We start from the raw sequence: 22,664 nt of genomic DNA, 5'->3' as shown, positions 1-22,664 counted from the left end.
TTGTACTCTTTGTAAAGCCCTCCTCCTCTAGCCAATACTTCCTTGGTTAGGGAGATCCCCATCTTATTTTGGACTTGGCTGTTTTAATAGGCTGTTTTAATCTCCTTTTAGAACCTAAGTGCCAGGGGACCTGAAACCTGGACAGTCTCATAAACGCACGTGGGTACAGCCATGAAGGCCCAGGAAAGAGGTAGGGTATGCTAGCATCACAATCTGATTAAGTGCAATCTCTCACAGCTCACAGTTGGCTCAAATGTTTAGATTGGAAACAGCTGAGCCATGGGGGAAGCCTGTGGCTCAGCTGTTTCAGGCTCTAAACAGCTGAGCCTGCTCCTGCACTCAGCTGTTTAAAAGGGCTTTCTTGGGCAGCCAGTCCATGGAGCTCACTGCCCAAGAAAGCTCCTTTAAACAGGTGAGCCGCACGGAGCAAACTTCTGCATTCAAATGATTAAAGGGGCTTTCTTGGGCAACCAGTTCCTGGGGCTTGTGGCCCAAGAAAGCCCCTTTAAACAGCTGAGCCACACAGAGCAGTTTGCTCTGCATGGCTCAGCTATTTAAAGGGACTTTCATAGGTTCAGCTCCAAGCCATTTAAATGTCTGCTCTCTATGGCTTTCTGTAGAGCATCACACAGCTGTCTGGTTTAAATGGCTCAGGGCTATTTAAACCCCTGCTTTCTGCTCCCCATGAAAAGTGATGAGCAGAAACCAGGCGTCATGAATTGGGTTCAGTTTGAAAACCAATCTCCTGGTTCGTTTAGGTTCATGGTTCAATTAATGGTTCATCTAAGAACCACAAACCAAACCAACCTGCAAAGATGCTGTTTGTGCCCATCCATAAATCTAGGCCTTCCTATGATGATCTTTTCCCCAAAAAAACCTTTTACCCAGCAAGAGCCCCTTTGTGCCTTCCCACTGAAACCTGCATCAGTCTGCATCCTAAAGCACCTTAATCCAGAGGTCAGAGGTCCAGGAATAGACTTGATATTAAAACTGGGTATCTATGGGACAACAAGACATGATGGTGTCCATGGGTTAGATCTGTGGATGCTGCCAACATTTTAAAGCAATTTAAAAATGCTGTAAGGGCTTGATCAAAGCAAGGCATGCTGAGACCCTATTGCCCCCCCCCCCCCATGCCTTTTCAATGGCAGCACAAATCCCATGGTTGTTTCATCACTTGAACGGGCATGGGGACAGGAACAAGAGTGCCTCCATCTACCATACTGAGGGCCCGATAAGAATTGGCCACTTAGAGCATTTCTAAATTGCTTTAAAATGGCAGTTCAGATCTTTAGTCACCGTCACATCTAGTTTGACCCTCAGTCAAGGTAGGAATTCCCCTCAGGCCCTAACAAGAAGTAGCCTAACTGCCTGAATGTTCCAGAGCAGTAATTAAGGTCCTTTTTAGTTTTATTTATTTAAAATATTTCTATGCTATCTTTTTAACCAAGTTAGGGTCCCCAGGGCAGTAAACATCAAAACATTTAAAATAATAAAACCCCATATAAATACACAAACACACAACACCAAAATCAAGGAGAAGATTTAACAACAATTATTGGGGGAACGTCAAATAAAACAAAAAAGTCTTCACCCATTGGCAGAAGATGACATGAAACAGACAAATCTCCCCAACAAGGGAGTTCCCAAGTTTTGACACCAAGTCCAGGAACTGGACAGGCCCATCATTGTGTGTTCAGCTCCTTTTAGATTCCATTCAATGTAGTCAACCTCCAGTGCATTTAATGTAAATAAAAGGGCAAAGACAAGAAGAAACATATTCAAAAGTAATAATACTTTGAAACCAAGAAAATCAAGGGAGAAGAACTACATCAGGGCACAGCCTTGTGTCTGGGGGCTGTTTTGCCCCTTCGTAAGGAGGAGGATCGGGCAGGGCATTATGGGAGGTGATGATGGAGCAGGCATGCCTTAATGGCTGTCTCCGCTTCTGCCTCCCAGTCTTCGCCTCATGCTCGGCCCACCCTCCTGCCCTTGAGGCAGTGCGGGTGATAGCTGGTTGCTCTTAATTTATAGGGGACCAGGTTGGAATTTTTTCATCTCTTCCTGTTTGGCTGTTGGAAGTGATGTTTTTCACATACCTCACACTGCTTGTAGAAGGGATTGTGGAATTGGCTAGGGTGTGGCTGGTTTAAGTAGGCTGGTCACTTTCAAGTTGGCTGGGTTTTTTGCCTAGCTTCCATTATGCAGCTCGGTGAGCACCAACAGCACCCCAGTTTTGGGGCACGGGGTCTAGCTAAATCATTCCATGCGGACTAGTTGAGTGATGAAGCAGACTGCCTCGAGTTTGCATGGATTGATCTGCCCTTCAGCCATGCGGATGGGGGCTGGAACTCCAGGGCATAACTTTTGCTAGGCCGGCCGGGTATGAGCCATGCATTTTGGCTATACCTAGGGGCAGGGTGGCTCGCCCATCATTCGGCAGGGGAGGAGTATTTCGTCCCCTGGCCCTGCCATGCTGCCTGTTATGTTTATAGCCCTTGTTGTTAATTTAATAATAAAGAAAGTGGCCCTTAGTTACCCATACCCTTGTATCCATCTCTTCCTTCTGTCTGTGGGGGCAAAAAATATTCAAACCAATGATGTCTTTTAGCTTGATTATTCCTTAACATTTTAGAACTTTTTTTTCTTGTTGGCTTCAATTTTTTTTAACTTTCATTTCTTAATTACATTCTTCTGCACAAAGTAACTCTTGTATCTTCCTATTAGTTTCATACCTAATCTCAGAGTCCCACTGAACTCAGCCATTCATTGGGAACAATAGCACCTACAGTTCCAACTTTCATTGCTGGTTTCTTATTTCACTGAACTTGAGCCAGACATGAACCATTTGGGAGGAAAAGTCACCGACTTACACAAAACACCACTTTTTTCGGTTCCAATATAATGACACCTGATACATGCAAAGATGGGAGAGAAATCTGAGTATTCATTCAATATGCCAGAATGAGAACTCACAGGAGTAGATCTTCAAGAAGAGGGAGGGAGAGAGGGACAGAACAGGACTAAGTATTTCTATCCCTTTTATTGTTACTGTAGATAAACTGCCTGGGTTAGTCAGGTTTGTGTGTAAATCACACCCACTTTAAAACATTCACTTCCCTGACAAGGAACTTCCACCAGCACAACTGAACAGCTAAGGTGAGCAAATCCAATGTTTAATGTTTTCTCTTTAAAATTCTTTTAACCAAAATAAATAATACAGAGGGGGGAAATAAGATACAGCTTATCTACTATCTGTGAAGAATGTACTAAAGCAACCTTAGATGTAAGCATACCATTTGAAACATTACACAAAACCATATCTGCTGACAATGGATTTATGTTCGTCTATGAAAAGGCCAAAGGTTTCTTCTAGAAGCCACTATGACTTCTATAAAGGTAGACAGGCTTTGGAAAAAACATTGCAGCTGTACTAAGCATATGTGAATGTGAGGGAAGGGTTAATGGTTCAGGGACTTTATTTCTTCAACAAATGTTTGAACTGCTATGCATAATGGGTTTTTGTAGCTGCGCTAATAGCTGAGGCAATTTCTCAGGAATATTTTGTTCAGTTGTGTTAATAGCTGAGTCTATTTCTCAGGAATATTTTATTCAGTTCTTCATCTATAAGGGTGCTATATTATTATTAAATTCTTATCAGATATATTTAAATTGCTTAATTAAGACCATTGTTTTACCCATAATGAGGATTTGGAGTAAACTTTCTCAGTTCCTTGGAGAGATTTCTTGGCAGAAGAGAAAAGGAGCCACTTGCTTAATTAAAACTCATCAATAATGTAAATGGCAGCTCCCCAGGATATTACAATACCAGCTATTTGACTTTTTTAAAGAAGTGGGTAAGATGGGAAATGAGATGTACAGTCCCAAACTGGTGTCCACAAAACAAAATTAAGACGGTTTCAAGCTTCAAGCTGTTTCAAGATAAAAAGAAGCTACATTTGTAACAATGAAGGCCTATTAAGACTTTCAGAAAACGTATTTTCAGAGAAAGAAAGAAGAAAAAAAAGACAACTGAGAGTCATGGCATTTATGGAGAGGAGGAGGAAGAGGAGAAGGAGGAGGAAGAGGAGAAGAAAAAGAAGACTGCAGATTATACCCTGCCCTTCTCTCTGAATCAGAGACTCAAAGCGGCTTACAATCTCCTATATCTTCTTCTCCCCACAACAGACACCCTGTGAGGTGGGTGGGGCTGAGAGGACTCTCACAGCAGCTGCCCTTTCAAGGACAACTTCTGCGATAGCTATGGCTAACCCAAGACCATTCCAGCAGCTGTAAGTTGGGGAGTAGGAAATCAAACTCGGTTCTCCCAGAAAAGAGTCCACACACTTAACCACTACATCAAACAGTCATACTCAGCTATGCTCTTGAAAACAGGATCAGTGCTGATATATTTATCATTGACATTTGCAATAATTTATTATTTAACAGGAAATTGATTGGGAAATGGAAGACAAAATTCATTTGATTTTTTTCAATGAGAAGGTCTAATGTGTTTTCTGTAACTTACTGTTGATTTAGCTTAGTACTTGAATCTCTCATTAGAAGTGAAGATCTGGTCTTGTGTTGTCACTAAGACCAGATCTTCACTTCTAATGTGGTCACATTACACTACACAAGCTCATCGATTCCAGCTTCTCTCTGCCATCAATTAACTCAGGAGCTTTGGCAAACAACAATTTCAACTACTCACCCACCCACAATGTGGAATAACCATACTCGCTTTTCTTTGAATACTTTTGGAGGGACTGCATATATACCAAGCACTGTGAACACTAGAAGACCTTTTTTAATATGTTACGGGCAATAAAGCTAAGGTTGATCAGAAATAAATTAACATTAGAGATATCCTCAGAAGCTCTGAGGATTTGGTGTTCATGTGCAAGGACACAAGCAATCGCTGTTATTCATTTATTATTTTGTTGCTATTAAAAAAAATTCCTTTTGCAAATTTTGACTTTCCCCCCTTAGGAAATGAGTTCATAAACATTAGAGACTGAAACTTTTACCTGTGTGGCTTTTAAAAGAACTCAAAAGGAAATGCAGCTACTGGGATGTTTACTTGAATCCTAGCTGCGGCAAGGTTAAACACTTGTCATGCCTGAAAAACTCTTGTAGGGTCATTTAAAAGAGCACATTTTGAAAATACCTGCTGCACATTGAGTCATTGCAGCCACCAGTTTTGAAAAACAATGGCTCCTGTGCTTTTTGTTCTTTTGATTCACTTTTGTAAAAGTCTCATACTTAATTTCCACAGTTATTTTTAATAATCCAAAATATAGCATGAATGTTCTAGAGGCATCTTCTGGAAAGGCAGCTGCTGACCACATGCAAAGAACAGGCAAATGTGTTTCTCTGGGTTCCAGTATCTATCTGTAAGCATAGCTGATGGGATATTTGTAAAATAGCAATTATAGATTGGGCAGCCTTTTAGACTGAGAGCTGCAGGATTAAAAAAAAAAAACCTGATAAATGTTGGTTAAATGCAGAAATTAATTCACCACAAAGCACTAACAATTATTCCATTTATTCTTCCAAGTGAAGAGTGTGTTTAACTTCAAGAGGTTGTCATAAAGGGAATCAATCCTTTGTTTCTAGTAACAAAACAATATATTTCTCTTAATGTCTTTTATTAACAGGAATTCCCCAGAAGGAGGTTGTGAAAAAGAAAGAAGATGCATTCGGCTTTGGGGTTATCCTTCCTGCTCCTTGCTGTGTCCTCCAATTTTGCAATGGCAATCCAAAAAGAAAAAAGACTTCCACAGACATTATCAAGAGGTTTTATCATTTCACTTTATTCACTCCAAAGTACACTAGCAAATCATACAAGTGTTCATTAAAAATCAGTAAGAGGACTGAAAAGCAGCACAAATAAATTATAATACAAAGCTGCCTTTTTATGAATTCAGTTATTCATTTTATGGTAAATTTAATCAGTGGCAACAATAGATCTTTTTCTATTTGAAACGTGCTATAATATATAAAGTGAACTTGAATATATAAAGTGAACTTTATTCCTTCTCAGTTGCCAGACATGTTCACAACTGGCTGTAGGAGCATCTTTTTTAAACTATCAAGTCTTTATTTGGAATTCTGGTTGCAGATTTTAAACCAGCATTCACTTTTTGTTTGGGGTTGGATGAGGGGTGGGGGAGGATGCACTGCCAATCAATTTGTGAGTGAGTTTTTGGGCTGTCTTTGGACTCTAGTCTATTTTTAGTGGGAGAGCGTTTTACAACCACCTTCCAAGCGCGGGCCAAGAAAGGATGCAGGCACAAGTAGGTGCTCACTTCATTCACTCTCAAAGCCTACGTTCGGCGAGCCGAACAGAGGCAAGTTGACCTTCAGGAAGATCAACTGCTCAACTGTCCAGGGTTGCAGGCGATTGCGATGTTGGCAGACAATGTCACCCATATGCAAAAAGACGCGCTCGCTCTGCACGCTCGTTGGTGGGCATGAGAGGAACGCCTTGGCCACGGAGGAGAGGGCCAGTCAGATCCCCTCCTTCATGACCCAGTAGTCCAAAGGAGACGTTTCCTGCAACTCGTTGGGCTCCAAAAGATACTCCCTCACCATCGCAGCACCCGTCTCCACTCTCAGGGGCCTACTGCTCCCAGAGGGGCCAACGAGCCGCCCGATGAGTGTCATCTCAGGACTCTTCGTGGCGTGAGTCTGGTGGGAAACACTGCCTAGCCGAGGAGGTTGGGGATGAACAGCAGTGGAAGTGGCAGATGAGCTGCTTCCATCCCACTCCTCCTCAGTTACCGGCACTGGGTCCACCCCGACTCTGCAATGCTCAACCTTCTGGGAGAGTTTGTCTCGCCAGCAATCAAGCTCATTGGCCCGCGCGGCAACCGTGCCCTTAAGGCGCGGGTCTAACATGGTCGCCATCATGTAGACCTTATCCTGGGTGAAAGTCTGAAAGCGGGCCTCAAGCCCTTCCTGCAGTCTAACAACCAGGGCATGCACCACTAGAAGAACATCTGCACGGCCTTGAGCTGGCACTAGAAATGAGGCCAGGTCCTCACGGGTCATGTGGACCATGGGGACAACCAGTGTGATGCTCACCATGTCAGACGAGAGCATTTCTGTGTGGGTCTTGGCCCAAGAACCTCCACAGTCTGAGAAATGACCACCCAATCCTCTTGGGTGAGACGGTTCTCATCCCGAAAGACCCTCGTCTCAGAGACAAAGGCATTCAGGGCTGCTTTCTGCTCCACCATGTGCTCCAGCATGGCACAGGTGGAGTTCCAGTGTGTGCTGACATCACTGATCAGGTGGTGCCCTGGCACGCCTGTCAGTGTCTGTTTCTCACACAGCAGATATGAGTCTGTATTGCTGCGTGAGAAGTGACCCATGATGTGTCGACACTTCTGGAGCAGAAGTCGGTACTCATGGGTCGTGGCTAGATACCGACGATCCTGGCTTTTCATCTGGCCCAATGGGTCCTTAACCACGAGGTGGAGAAGGTGGGCCATGCAAGGAAGGCGTAGGCCCTGACGCTAGACAGCCGCCTTGATGTTGGAGCCAGCATCAGTCACCACGAAGCCCGTGGCGACGTCCCCACTGCCTACCCAGCCCTCTAACTGCCATGAAAGGATGGCTCTGAGAGTGTCCGCCATGTGCGGCGCATCGACTGCTTCGGCGTGCAACAAGGCCCAGTGGTGTTGTGAGGAGGAGAGGAGAGAGGAGAAGAGAAGAATGCTGTAAGATCCTTTAGGTCCCTATTAGAGAGAAAGACTGGCTATAACAGAAGTAAATAAAATAAATATATAAAGTCTGTTTGTGGCTTGGGGGGGGGGGAACAACGTTTAACACCAACAGTTTTATTCAAGGTATGAGCTTTTGTGTGCAAGCACATTTCTTGAGGTACAATGAGATGGAAGAAAACCATTCAAACTTATAGACAGGGTTGAAAAGTAAATTAGCATGTAACATGATGATGACATTTTGAGACTAAACAGGAACAGCATGTCAAGTGTACAGGGTCAAAAGCTGTGTGGATACAATTAAGGGGAAACAAGTGGCTTAGGAAAATACAGCATATAGACTAGGGGTGTCAAACTCATTTGATATGAGGGCCAGATCTGTCATAAATGAGACCTTGTCAGGCTGGGCTGTGTATGTAATAAAATATAATAAATTTTATAAAGGGCAAAGACAAATAGAATTAAAGATTTTTTTTAAAAAAATGCTTAAAACATTAGCACTCCTGCAATGATTTGTTTATTTAACCATCTCTGATAACTATAACTCTTGCTCTGAATTATTACATTAAAATCTGGAGATGATGTCTGTGCTGTAGCAATCTTGAGTATGCTGTGCAAGTGTTGTTCAGGTGTATATCTGTAAGTTGCAAACCTGTGACATTAATTACATAAATCTCATGGCCAATGCTTTGAGCCTAAGACCCAGAGGAAAACATGAAATGGCAGGGCATTGTGAACTTTTGTACACAAGTTGCTTCATGTGCTGATCAAGAGCATGTGAAGGTACCATGACACAGACTGAGAGCTACAAAACTATAGTTCTCCCCAACAAACTATTTATTTGTCTACAAAACTATAGTACCCCCCAGCAAAATAAGTACAACTCCTATGAGGCAATGAAAGAATAGACAGCAATGTATAGTGGTCAGTATCAGCCTACAATCTGAAAAATCTTAGTTCAAACTTCCCAAAGGAAATGTGCTGGGTGAACTTGGTCTGAATGCACACTCTCAGCCTAATCCACCTCACTAGCTTGTTATTACTCATCGAAATATTTCACATTGTTTTCCTACTAAGACTGGATCATGAGGGCATGAAAACAATGAAAAAGAGGAGAGGAACTCAGTTGCATCCAGGAAAGCCCTGGCATAATGAGCTCAACAAAACTCACACACTCACTCTCTGTGTAGCAAGGCATAAATACTTTGAATACTTTGTTGATCTTAAAGGTGCTTTGTATTGCGAAAAGCAAGCTCTCACTCTTTCCCTCCCTCCTCAAGGGAGGATCCCCAGTCAGCGGAGGGAAGACAGGCTTTGATCTGTAGCTCCTGTGCAATTGAGAGATCCTGGCAAAGCAAGCTTTGATGGAGAAGGAAGCCAGAAAGGGAGAAGGAAGCAGACGTCAGCCAGTTCCTCACCGGCTGTATACAATCCCTGTGAGGGTTGGATCTGGCTCACAGGCTGCACATTTGACACCCCTAATCTAGACCCTAAGGATATCACCCCTTCTGCACTGTAATATGTTCCTCACGGTGTGGAAAGAAGCATTTTTAAAATGTGCATGTTCTACATCTTTTTAAATGAATACTTTACACACACAAAATACAGGGTTGGATCTAGGCCTGCATTGCAGAAGCAGGTCTCTTCTGGTTGCACAAGAAGGAGAATACCAAGGATCAGTTGTGTGAACAAAGAGCATTGCCTATTGTTTGGATCCATCCTATAAAGTAAGAAGAGATCCTTAATGGCAGACTGGATCATTTACAAACTGATAAACTTCTATCCACCTGAAGGAAAATTTGACAGATTGTACTGTAGGTTTAACTCAAGAACCAAGTTGCGTAATAGCATTTTTATTATTCAGTATGAATAAAATATAAAATGGCAGAATGATTACAATTCAACTTTTTTGTATTATAGGATGGGGAGATGACATAACTTGGGTACAAACTTATGAAGAAGGACTTTATCAAGCAAAAAAAAGGTAAAGTAGTCAAATGTTTAGAGAAATACATTCGTCATTCTGAAAATAATCTTTAGTTAGAGAAATGTATGCATCATAGATATATAACACAGTAAAACCAGACAAACCAAAATAGTGCATCTTGGGCCTTGGTAGAATACCTCAAGTAGGTCAGTTATGAGCAGAGCAGGAACACCTCATTTTCCTTGGCCATCGGCTCCACTGTCCCCCCTTCCTCCGCCACTGCCCAGGAGCTAGAGCAACTCACCCTGTTTGCCCTCTTCAGACCTCTTTAAAAATAGTGTGGCAAACCATACATGTCCTATAGAGCTTCCAAAGCTCTTGCAATATCCCTGTTCCCCTGACAACAGGCAAATGTGGTGGCTGAACCCTCTCAATGAATTATGTGAGGTTTAGAAAATCTTGTTGGGGATGTGCAGTTTTTTTTTTTTTTTAAAGACGGTGGTAGAGTAACACAACAAGTATTCACTGTTCTGGTTTACAGATGGGGCAAACAATCAAGGCTGAATCTGTAAGGACAGTTATTCTTCTGTTCTTCAGATGTCTACTGTCTCGCACACACACATCTGCAAGCAGCAGCCAAACCTCAGAATACATAAAGAAATAAATCTATTTTGCTAGGTCACACCTGGCCACCAGTGGGAGATGGGGGGGTGGGGGTAGGATTGCCGGATTTGTTGAGAAACTCTTGAAAATTTAGATTGAGTCTAGGGAGGACAGAGACCTCAGTAACATATAGTGCCAATAGTCTACCCTCCAAAGCATCCATTTTCTCCAGGGAAACTGATCTCTGTAGTCTGGAGATGAGCTGTAATTCAGGGAGACACCCTGGTCCCACCTGTAGGCTGACATTCTTAATCTAACTTGATCCTCCAGATCATTATACTAAACTGAATAAAATGGTAAACAGGCACCTCTATTGGTTTACAGAATTATAGTTACTAAAATACATTTTTTAAAAAACTAACTAGAATAACATGTGAAACTTTTTTTTTTTGCTCTAATACTGACAGGCCTGTTGGATGAAAAAGCAGTCTGTCTTTCAAAAGTTGTACATGATACGTGTCACAGTATAAGATCATAGCAATAAAATGACATGTATTTTGGTTAAAGTCCTATTCAAATCTATTCCAGAATACTTCACAATTAATATACTTTTAGCTATATTTAGGATAGAGCATGGAATCTGCACTTTGTTTTTTTTTGTGTGTGTGTGTGTGCTTGCGTGCAAGCATGGAAGTCATGGTGACTTATGATGACCCCTACTGGGGCATGGAGGATGTTCACAGAAATAGCTTGATACACCTGCCTCTGCCTCCCGATCCTGGTATTCCAAGGAGGTCTTCCATTCAAATACCCTTCAGAGCCAACCCTGTTTAGCTTTCAAAATCTGAAAAGATCAAGGTCAGGTCCCAGTCAGGGTTATGAAATTTTTATTTAATGCAATGTATTTTTCCCCTTTTTGAAAAAAGTAACAAGCCACTGATGGTCATTCATCATTTGGAAGATTGTCAGTATTGCAAAGGTAAGTCATGCCTGTTTAATTTAAGGTATCTACAAATACATACTGCTTTTGATCTCTGCACTGTAGTTATTAGCCTCACCAAGATTCCAGTCTATAATTCTAAGGCTGTGGTCAGACGCACTGTTTAACTCATCAATGAAATTCTCCTGGTTTTGTCCGCCCTTACTTGAAACACAATTGCCCAATCAGACATCCTGACTGTTACCTGCCTTGCCAAATAACCATCCCATCATTGACCGATCAGACTGCCTGGCTTTTGCATTTGTGCATAAACAATGCCGCTGATTGGCTCACCCACTTAGGGGCTATTTTCTAGGACTAAACAATGATTGTGTTACTCATAAATCTCAACCTAAACAAACCTTAAATGTTTGCAGTTACTCAGAATCTGTCTCTTGTGGTGCTTAAGGCATCCATGGGCTCCCGCCACCTTTTGCTGATTATGCAGGTGTGCACATATCGCTAAGATCTTTAAAAATTGTGCCAAATCAAGATTGTTAGGGACAGAAGTTGCGACAGCTTGATGGCGAACAGACAGGGAAAATCCATTTATGGCCCATCATCAAACATTTAGGACCAGACATAGTGCACTGTCAAATAAGTCTAGAACTGAGTTGGGGCAGAACAGTTTGCTCACAACTCACAGACCATTCTCAGATTTAATGGATGTGCCCATTAAATTTGACAGGCATCCATGGCTGTCAGATATAAATGCACATCTTACCACGGCCTAAAATTATCATAATAGTGGAGATATCAGTGGAAAGGCTCTGGCTCAAGTGCTTCAAGAGTTGCTAGTCAAGTCACCACAAAGTTTCATTAAAGATGGGCTGTCCAAGACTCAGCCTCAGAACCAGATGTGAGTACAAACTCTTTCCTTTGTGCAGAATTATTAAGACATGGATTCTTTGATGCATGCATGAAGTATTTTTCCTTTACACTGAAGATAGATTCAGACAATCACTGAACTCAAGGGAGGTGCTCAGTAGCATACCAGATGTTACCAGTCATGCTAGAGCAATTATCTATTCTTTTAAAAAAAAACCTCAAAAAGTGTTCAGGTGGCACAGTAGGGAAAGAAGTGGTCATTGTGAGCAGCTGAAGGAGGAAAGTGTGAAGAAAACTCCTGTGTGGAAACTCCATTGCCAATCCACATTCCTCTGCATTTGCAGCAACAATAAGAGAAACATGGAGAATCCTATATGTACGGAAACAGCCTTAAGTGGGTGAAGAAATCTATGTTTTGTCTGTCATTTCCCCAGTAACAACCATAGGCCTTCCTCCCTAGTTCTAGTGTTGATTTTTATGCGGTTTTATTGAATTATTTTATAACTTTAATGTTGTTTTTGGTTGTTGTAATGTTTTATGTGTACCTCTTGACCAGGTGGAAAACAGCATCAAAATGTTTTAAATAAATCAACAAATATAAGATAGCTTCATGATTAGGGACTGCATGTAGTCAAGTCAAGTTTATTGTTACAGTCAGTGACCAGCTTGTACAATCGAATCACATAAAACTTTTTGCATCAAAAACAGAATAAAACCAACAGTAGCATTCATAAAATTGGGTGCCGGACTGCATGTAAGTACATGATAGTCAGTACTATCATGATAGTCAGTACTATCAGAACTGGTAGGACCGTGATGTACGGTTTCAATTCCAGAGTGTTGTAAATTTACACACTCTGCCCTCTCCTGCATGTACACAACTCCAAATCAAAGCCATTAAGTAGCATTTGTTTAGAGCTTTGGGTTACTAAGAGCACTACAGACATATTATTGTATAACTTGATAAGATATGTCAGCAATATAATTCTCATACTGCAAGAGGAAGGGGATCTGAAACTGAGAAATTGTGGGCCACCCACTAAATTCATGGCCAAGAAGAAATTCAAACAGGCAACTTCCTGATTCCTCGCTCAGTCTCTTAGCTATAACACCAATTCATACACATCCTGCCTATCTCAAGGCAGATATTCAATCAATCAGCATTATTATGTCCAGCCCACGGCAGAAAAGGTTGCATCCCTTTTTTTTTTTAACTGCCTTGACAGAGTGTGTGTTTGGGAGGTGTATATGAGCACAATGCTCAAGCCTACTATATGTTTATAGTATAGTATGAGTTGCCAAGTCCAACTCAGAAAATATCTGGGGACTTTGGAGGTGGAGCCAGAAGACATTGGGGGTGGAGCCAGGAGACTTTCCCATTCCCTAAAATAAATAAATAAAAATAGAGCAGTGCAGTTTCCCTGAATACAATCTTCATTTTCTCATCACCCAGCAGCTGCACTTCCACTAAATGAAAGTGAGCACGCACACACACAGTCTCTCACAAAGCAGCCAAAATAAACACAGTTAGCATGTGCACACTTTTATGATCTCACTGGGGCAATTTAGTCATGGGATTTGCCGGATGTAATCATCTGCTGTATTTCAACCAACTTTTTCAGACTAACAGGAAAATGAAAGCAGAGCAGCCTAGGGAGTGGAGTTTTCCTCCAAAAAACCAGAGGGACTCTGCTGGTTTTTCTTTCTCTCACATGGTTCACACATTCACCAGGAAGACCCACATGGTTCTGCTTACTCACCCCACCCATTCAGCTTTCCTTGTGTTCAGATGTAAAGGCACACACACATTCCAAAACACAGGCAGTTTGCAGGCTTCTTTTAAGCCTTCACAGATTTAAAGGCACATAGTGGCTGTTGGGGAGGGCTTTCCCCACCGGCCAGCTGACTGGTGGCAAGGAGGAGCCTGCAAAAATGAGGGATCCCACACTGGGATTTGGGGGCTGGTAACCCTACTTATGTTACAGTAAAAAAAAAAAAGATTAAATTGGCTGTTTTTAGATATTATCAGCCAATGCAGTGATATTCTTCTTTTACTTCTTCTAGCACTGAAGAAAGTTTTTGCAGAAAACCAAGAAATACAAGAAATGTGTCAGAATGATTTCATCATGCTCAATCTCATGGTATAGAGACACATATATGAAATACATGGGAGGAGTGGGTTTCATACAATCATCAGTCATCATAACTGGTTGATATCATGTCAACTTTTCTCACCAGCATGAAACAACTGACAAGAACTTGTCACCTGATGGACAGTACGTACCTCGCATCATGTTTGTAGGTATGTCTCCCCAGAAAGGAAATTCATCTCAATGCAACATAACTATTACAGAGGAAATGGTCTTTCATTAATAAAGAATTTGCATGGTAGTTTATTATTTCTATACATTAATATTCCAGGAGTCACAAATAGTTTGATCAAGCACATAAAATGCATCTAACAAATATTTTAGAAGTAGGCTAGTTCATCTATATCAAAGTCCGTCCATCACAATTAGACAATTTAATTGGGGAAACAAAAACCTTACATTTCTGAGTGCCTCCTATGTCCGCCTCTAACAATTTTTTGTTGCCCCATCACAAACTTAGTTGACTTTAAATTGCTAGCCCTTGTGATTTACCATAACAGCTTGACTATATACTCTAGGGCTGGAAATGCATTTTTTGTTCATACATGTGTAACAAAAGTTTAACAGCTGCTTTGAGAAGGATGTAGTGGAATGGAGAAGGCACAGGAATAGGACACTTTCCACATATGCTGCTCTGCCATTTCAAAAGTCCTGCCCTCCACAAAATCCTTTGTCCCAATGGACTTTGAGGAGGTGGCAGACCCATGTAATGGAAGCGGTGGGAGGGAGGCCATTTGCAGTAAAGTAGTGATAGGAAGGGAAAGGTCAAATACTTCACTCTTATGGCTTCCCTCTCCTCACAATTACTTTTCCCTCAGCAAAGAAGCCATTTTAAAAAACAATTAAGCATTTTAAAAAAAAAGTTAATCAATTTTAACAGAAGTAGGCCCTAAACTGAGAGCATATTGTAAGGAAGATAATCTTATCTAAATTCCTGTCCTGATTTTTGCCTGTAGATTGGCAATATTGAGTGGATAATAGCAAACTGTGATTCTCAAAGTACAAAAGGCTAAGAATTAGAACAAATACCAGTGCAAATAAATACTACATGTGGTTAGATCCAAGTCGGCAGCCATGTTGATCTGAAGCAGTAGAACAAAGTAGGCGTCAAGTTCACACACACACATATATATATATATATGAAGCTGCCTTATACTGAATCAGACCTTTGGTCCATCAAAGTCAGTATTGTCTTCTCAGACTGGCAGCAGCTCTCCAGGGTCTCAAGCTGAGGTTTTTCACACCTATTTGCCTGGACGCTTTTTTTGGAGATGCCAGGGATTGAACCTGGGATTGAACCTGGGACCTTCTGCTTCCCAAGCAGATGCTCTACCACTGAGCCACCGTCCCTTTTAATAACAAAACTTTGTTGGTCTTAAAGGTGCACTTGACTCCTACTTTGTTCTACTACATGTGGTTGTAATGTGCAGACTCTTGTAGCACAAACCTATGCGGTTACTCCAGTCTTAACTCCCTTGCAATCAGTGGGTTTAGATAGCAATGACTTTGCATAGGATTGCAGTGCCGGGGTCATATAGAAGATGCAACTGGTACATGTGCTTCAGGGATGCAGGTGAGACATCCACTTCTTTTAAATATAGTTCATCCAAAGAACTGTGGCTGAAATGTTGTGGGGTGTTCAGAAGCATTAGGAGAAAATAGTGTCATTCTTCAGGGAGACATTTTAATATCTCATTCATTTTAAATGGAATTGTAAACTATTAAAATTACTAAAGATTTCAGGTTTTCATGGCTGGTAACATCATTAGGGTTTGTAGAATCTTTCAGGCTCAAGTGCTGTGTTCTACTGGAGAAAGTTTTCCTTCCAGACGTTTCGTTCTCAGCTGCAGAGAACATCCTCAGTGGCATTGCAGCCGGAGCAGGCGCTCTGACCTTCTTGGCTGCTGTGCATTGAGTGGGGCCAGGGCTGCTGGAGAGCTACTATTTATAGGCTGGAGGGGGTGTGATGAAAGGGCAATTGGTTTGTGGATGTGCCCATTGTTTGGTGGGGCTTCCTGGAAGGGTAGTGATAAGGAAACTGGCTGTTGAGCCCGAAAGATTCTACAAACCCTATTAAAATTACTGTTTAAATTACTATCATTTACTAGAGTCCCTCACAACATTTTTATTCCCCAATTTATATACTAGTTTAGAAATGAGTAAGATGTTGTTGCTGAGAAGATAATGAGCACTTTGATTACTTTTCCAGATCCTTCGCTCACAGTGCGAGCTGACATCACTGGAAGATACTCTAACCGACTCTACACTTACGAGCCTCAAGACTTGCCAGTGTGTAAGCTGAACCGGGGCTGCTCATGAAACACAGCCCTTCCATTACTTGACAGCCTAGAGCCAAAAGGAGGGGAAATGTTTTCTTGTATTAATCTGTGGCTGGGAATAATGAAAAAACAAAAACCCTGTTGGAAACAATGCTTGAAACATCCTCTATGTATATGTGGTTCAGTCCACTGGGTACAATGGAGTCCTACATCCTCACCTCTTAAACTAATGCCAGTACACAGGCAATGCACTGGTAATGCATGATGGCACCAGAGGGACTGTGAATCTTGTACATGCTTGCCATATTTTGCATGCACCACTTCCTCTATGTCCCTTGCAAGGCAGTCATGCTCTGGTCTACAAGCAACTAGCATGGCATTGTTAGAGGAGGACATAGGAGGCACACAGATTTCCACATTTCTATTATTGCTCCCCACTTGCAACGGGAAGAAAGACCTGAAAACCAGGCTTTACTGAGCTCCATGAGACTCCTCTCTGTATGTGACCTGTGCCTGTGCTCAATTGAATCAAGCCCAGCTCTTTATTTTCCACAGGCAATAAAAACATTAAAACTGCAATAGAGGCAATAAAACTGGCACTAATGCATTATCAAACATAAGACAAGCAAAGGAACATTTAGCCATCAAAAATATCCTCCTGAATAATTTTGTTTTGCATAAACTATAACAGTGAAACTATGAGAGCAATGTTTGGGCTCTTGAGGCCTCACTTCAAGAAGGATGTGGACAGAATGGAGTGGGTGCAGAAGAGAGCAATTAGGGTGATCAGGGACCTAGAAACCAAGCCCTATGAAGAAAGGCTGAGGGACTTGGGAATGCTCAGTCTGGAAGAGACGAGACTGAGAGGGAGCATGAGAGGGAGCATGATTGCTCTAAGTATTTGAAAGGCTGTCACTTAGAGGAGGGAAGGGAGCTGTTCCTGTTGGCAGCAGAGGACAGGACTTGCAATAATGGGTTTAAATTATGATCAGAAAGGTACTGCTGGCTATTAGAACAAAAATTTACAATAAGAATAGTTCAGCAGTGGAACTGGCTACCTAGGGAGGGGGTGTGAGCTCCCCTTCTCTGGCAGTCATCAAGCAGCAGCTGAATGAACACTTGCCAGGGATGTTCAAGGCTGATCCTGTATTGAACAGAGGGTTGGACTAGATGGCCTGTATGGCCCCTGCCAGCTCTGTGCTTCTATACCTGCTTCTCTGCACCAAGTTGCAAACAGCCCTGAGCCCAAGCAAGTTGCAGCATGGCAACAACCATTTTAGTTAATTTTGCAAGATTTGTGAAATTTATAAAGGTAAAAGAACAAAAGAACAACTACCCACTAACAATGAGAAATATATGAAAAGTCTATTTTGAAACACACATACAGTTACATAGAAGAGATACATTAAAATACAAGAAAATGCAGCGGCTATTCTCAAGGAAAAAAATGAATGTGAACATTATACAAGAACTGAATATTGTTGGAAAGAGAACCACAAATCACAAAGCCTGAGGAATAACATATATTACAACTGCTTGCGGGATGTTTCAAATTTCTGATTCAAATAAACAGAGGTTATTATTTTCTTCAAATATGAAATGTGCTTTTTTCCATCTTGCATAAACCCACCAATCACAGGAAGAGCTGAAGATACGGGTTTCTCACTGACAGGCTCACTCAATGCAAGGTCACTCGAGACAAAACATCTTCAGCTCTTTGTGTGATTGGTAGCTTCATGCAAGAAAGAACGAAAGCTGCTTCATTTTTGAAGAAAATGATAACATCTGAATCAGATAACTTGAAACATCCTGCTGGCAGCCACAATATAAGCTATTCCTTAGGCTTTATGATTGTGGCTGATTCTTCAAAGATGTTATCCAGTTCTTTTTCTTTGTTGTGAGATTTATAAAAAAGCATTTATGCTGCACCTTTTACTTTTTTCTAGCTGTCCAAATACTACATAATGAACATTCACTTTACTGTCTTCTTTCAGTGATAGAAAACCTGAAGAAAGCCTTGCGTCTCATTCAGACTGAGCTGTGAGTGGCAGCTGAGAGATCATCATCATCTCCCCAAGTTGAAACACTACAATGAAATCCACAGATTTTTTAAAAATATATTCTTAGGCGTTTTTCTCAATTGAGAGACATTGTCCATTGTTCAAAGAGGAAGTCAAGGGGAAGGTGATCTAATGCAATTTTGAAATACTAGTTCAGCTATATTCCTCAAAATAGTTCTTTCCTTTTCCTTCCAGAATTGCTGTATTTGTTAATGTAAGCTAAAATACAATCAAAAAATTAATGGAGAGGGTAACTGTTCTCTGTGCTAGTCGTCTACAAACTCTATTTTAGGTAATCTTTTTATTAACTGGAAAATCAGAATGGCTAATAACCATCTTTGAAAGACAGTTTGTCAATCACTATCAATTTTCCCCTGCAGTATACAGCTACAGGAGTGTTGAATGTGTTCTAGTTCATGCTGGTTGATAGCAAAGCCCAAAATGCCTTGCAATATCTGTTGTGAACCAAGTGTGCACTCTAGAACGTCTCCCCAGAAAATGCTGCAGTGTGATAAGATTCCAAAAACAGATGTATGTACAGGGGTGCCAAATCAAATAAGTTACTGCCTGCATGCCAAGCAGATGCTCCACCACTGAGCCATGGTGACACTGCAGTTATTTAGAGGGGGGGGTGCCCTGTTTCAGGGCAGCCTGAGCCTCGAAATAACCCCCCCCCCCTAAAATTGGGATTAATGCTATGGAGCCTCTTAGTTAAGGGCCTTAGCAGGTCTTGACGGCCTTGGCACAATCACAGAAAAGGGCTGTTACTATGATCTGCTGTCCAGTTATTACTGTGTGAGACATTTTGCTGGAGGTTTTCAGAAATCCACCAATGAAGTTACAAGAAACCTCTCATTATTTTCAAATGTAATGATTTTCATTGCTTTTCAACTTGTGTGGTGGATGGGGAATGAATGATAGAATTAAAGGGAAGAGAGGTACTGGTTCCTACAGTAAAGTATTAAATTGTTAGTAACAGTAGCTATTTTTTTTAATCTGCATTTAAAGACAATGAAGCATAATACTACCCAGTAGATGGTATGCAGTTCCCTATCAGCACCACATAGAGGCACTGTACTAATGTCAAGAATTTCTCAGGCAGAATTCAGTATGACTCCATTGAAAGAGGCAGACATTTTCAACCCAGACAATAAAACACACCAGTTCTGCTTGTTAACCACTTTGTCTCCTCAGTCCATCCCTTAATGTAATATTTATTTCTCCTCATCTACTCCATTAACAACCAACCTAGTAGACCCATTTTACCCTTTAGAATACCCAGTTTCTTTTTATACCCCCACATCACTGCTCTCTCAAGTAGATTGTAAAGCTTCTTTGCAGCAGTTATCTTACTTCTCAGGAAGTCAGCTGGTGCTAAATGCAGATCAGCAAAAGTGAAACAAAAGGCAGCAGTCATTATGGGTATAAATTTGCCAGATAGTGTGGCACATTGCTTAGAGTGTTGAATTAGGAGTTGGGAGACCCACATAGCCAACTGGGTGACCCTGGCCAAGTCATACTCTCTCCATCTTATTACCTTATTGGGTTGTTATGAGTAAAAAGTGGAACTGGGGAAGACCATGTTTGCTGTCTTGAAGGAACAGTGAAGTGAAACTGTGATAAACAGACACCGCACAGAAATACTTCCTACTCATAGACTAAGAAACAGGATTCTTCTGTAGAAACAGCAGCTTCAGTCTTTTGCAGTGTGAGCAGAATGGTGCTACACAGAGACAAGCTTCTTCATACCCCTCTCCTGATGGATCTATCTATGTTCCGTGAAATAACCCCCATTAATTTTTTCTCCATGGGGCACTGAACTCCTGGGAAGATGATATAGATCAACATGGGGAGGGGGCTGCAATGAGAAGAAAGAATCACCATGGTGACAGTCACCAAATTGTCTTCCCCCTCTTCCATAAGCAAGGAGAAAGATAGCTTTAGATCCAAGCTAAAACCTGGAGCCTTTTACCTTCTAGAACAAATGAAAATGAAGCTGGAGTTACTATATTTTTCTTTTGTTTTCAAAAACTCTCCTTGCATTCATGCGAGAAGCAGGCAGTCTCATTCCCTTGTTCACAGGTTCCTGTAGCTCAAATTTCACAGCCTATAATTGTAGTGGGAGGGAAGGTAGTACAGTATAGCCCAGTCACATCAGACCTCAAAAAGTAAGCAGGGAAGGGAGCCCAAAGAAGGCTCTGCAGATGAAAGTAATGGAAAACCACCTCTGCTTTTCACTTGTGAAGAAGAAAGAAGGGAGGAGGATGAGGAGGAGATTGGATTTATACCCCTCCTTTCACTACCCAAAGGAGTCTCAGAGTGGCTTACAATCTCATTTCCCTTCTCCCCACAACAGACACCCAGTGAGGTAGGTGGGACTGAGAGAGCTCTGACAGACACAGTCCTTGAGCAGAACAGCTTCTGACAGAGTTATGACTGACCCAAGGTCATTCCAGCAGGTGCATGTGGAGGAGTTGTCCCCAGATAAGGGTCTGGGCACTTAGCCACTACACCAAAAAACCCCTTCTTCGGGTCACTATAAATAAGCTGTGAGTTGACAGCACTTCACCTACAAACGTAATAGCAGTCCCTCTGCTATGCTGTGTGGAATGATGTTCCATTTGCTTCTGCCAAAGGATCTACTAGATATAGTGGTCACAATACCTGGGACCCCTTTGCCACAAGAATTAAAATACAAGTATCACCCTTTTCCATTTGTATTCAACAGCTAACTAGGACTGACTGACAAAGCAATCCTGTGCAGACTCTCTGATATAATAAACCAATTGAAATCAATGGGCTTAGACTGGAGAAACCTCCAAATGTGATCACACAGTAAAATTCTCTAACCTGTAAGTGTGATTGCCAGATAGCTAGCCCTATACGCTGTCTCCAAACCCCAAAGTTCGTATGATGAGGTAAAGAGGTTAATTCAACAGTTCAGTCACACTAGAAGCAGGAAAACAGGTGGGATGTTGCACCAGGACAATAACTCTTGATTGGTGTAGCTGAACCATGTAAAGCTTTAGACCAATAAGGTGCAAACAGGAAGATGATGACAAGACCAAGACAAGAGAGTGGTCTCTTGCAAGAGCATCCCCTAGCACAGATTGACTATTGTAATCATGACTTGCAGCTCAAGAAAGCCAAAACAGTGACTAGCAATGGTCCCTAGAGCACAAGGAGCTGTCAGGAGATGCAGAGGGTATTGCAATGCTAAAGCAGACAAAGTTATTTATGAATTTCTGTAGAATGGAGTGTTATGTTAATCAGTTCCATTGAAGCCGCATACAGATTGGTGGGGTGTGGAGGGGAATCTAAAATGATATTCTCATCCTTAAATTGTTTCTTTTTCTTCACTGGACTTAACTTTGCATATAATTAATATACTAATCAATTCAATTCAATTTATTGCATTAGCACATATTGCCATAGCATCAAACAACCAGATTCAGCAATAAAACAAAAGAAACAAGAGAGAGAGAAAAAACAGAATACCTCGTGCCTTAATACAATAAGATACAATAAAACTCAGTTTTAAAAACCAGATATAAAAATTAAAACATCAGAAAAAATTTAAAATATACTAATCAATAAATGACAAAGATAGTATCAAGCATAATAAAAAGGTAGTTATTTGTTTCTCTTATACATTTTTATCCCATCTCTTCCTCCAAGGAGCTCAGAGTGGCATACATGGTTCTGTGCTCCTCCACTGTATCCTCAGAACATCCCTGTGAGGTAGGTTAGATTGAGAAAGGCAGTGGTTGGTCCATGGCCACCCAGTGAGCTTTATGGCAATGTGGGGATTGGATCTCAGGGATTGGATCTGATACCACTACACAACGGCTTGCCTTTCTGACCTGATGAATTCAGTACTACTGAACAACGATGACAATGATGATATTGGATTTATATCCCACCCTCCACTCCAAATTTTAGAGTCTCAGAGCAGCTCACAATCTCCTTTATCTTCCTCCCCCACAACAGACACACTGTGAGGTGGGTAGGGCTGAGAGGACTCTCACAGCAGCTGCCCTTTCAAGGACAACCTCTGCCAGAGCTATGGCTGACCCAAGGCCATTCCAGGAGGTGCAAGTGGAGGAGTGGG

At 41.6% G+C, this 22,664-nt stretch overlaps 1 protein-coding gene across 2 annotated transcripts; it reads left to right on the top strand.

Moving 5' to 3' along the window:
* The first annotated feature begins 3,040 nt into the window (after nucleotides 1-3,040).
* Nucleotides 3,041-18,637, top strand: AGR3 (anterior gradient 3, protein disulphide isomerase family member). Of its 2 annotated transcripts, none has more exons than XM_060248605.1 (8): nucleotides 3,041-3,159; nucleotides 5,658-5,796; nucleotides 9,648-9,711; nucleotides 11,184-11,236; nucleotides 14,129-14,205; nucleotides 14,303-14,366; nucleotides 16,424-16,503; nucleotides 18,488-18,637. In XM_060248605.1, the coding sequence occupies exons 2-8, from the start codon at nucleotides 5,694-5,696 to the stop codon at nucleotides 18,488-18,490; spliced, it is 444 nt and encodes a 147-aa protein (XP_060104588.1). In that variant the 5' UTR covers nucleotides 3,041-3,159; nucleotides 5,658-5,693; the 3' UTR covers nucleotides 18,491-18,637. The 2 variants fall into 2 exon arrangements, with proteins under 2 accessions (XP_060104588.1, XP_060104587.1); XM_060248604.1 differs by having other exon boundaries at nucleotides 16,424-16,507.
* Nucleotides 18,638-22,664: the final 4,027 nt, after the last annotated feature.

Source organism: Heteronotia binoei, chromosome 10, assembly GCF_032191835.1.
Source record: "Heteronotia binoei isolate CCM8104 ecotype False Entrance Well chromosome 10, APGP_CSIRO_Hbin_v1, whole genome shotgun sequence".
In the NCBI taxonomy this organism is placed as follows: Eukaryota; Metazoa; Chordata; class Lepidosauria; order Squamata; family Gekkonidae; genus Heteronotia; species Heteronotia binoei.
The sequence above is the reverse complement of the archived record's forward strand: the minus strand, read 5'-3'. Positions and strand labels throughout refer to the sequence as shown.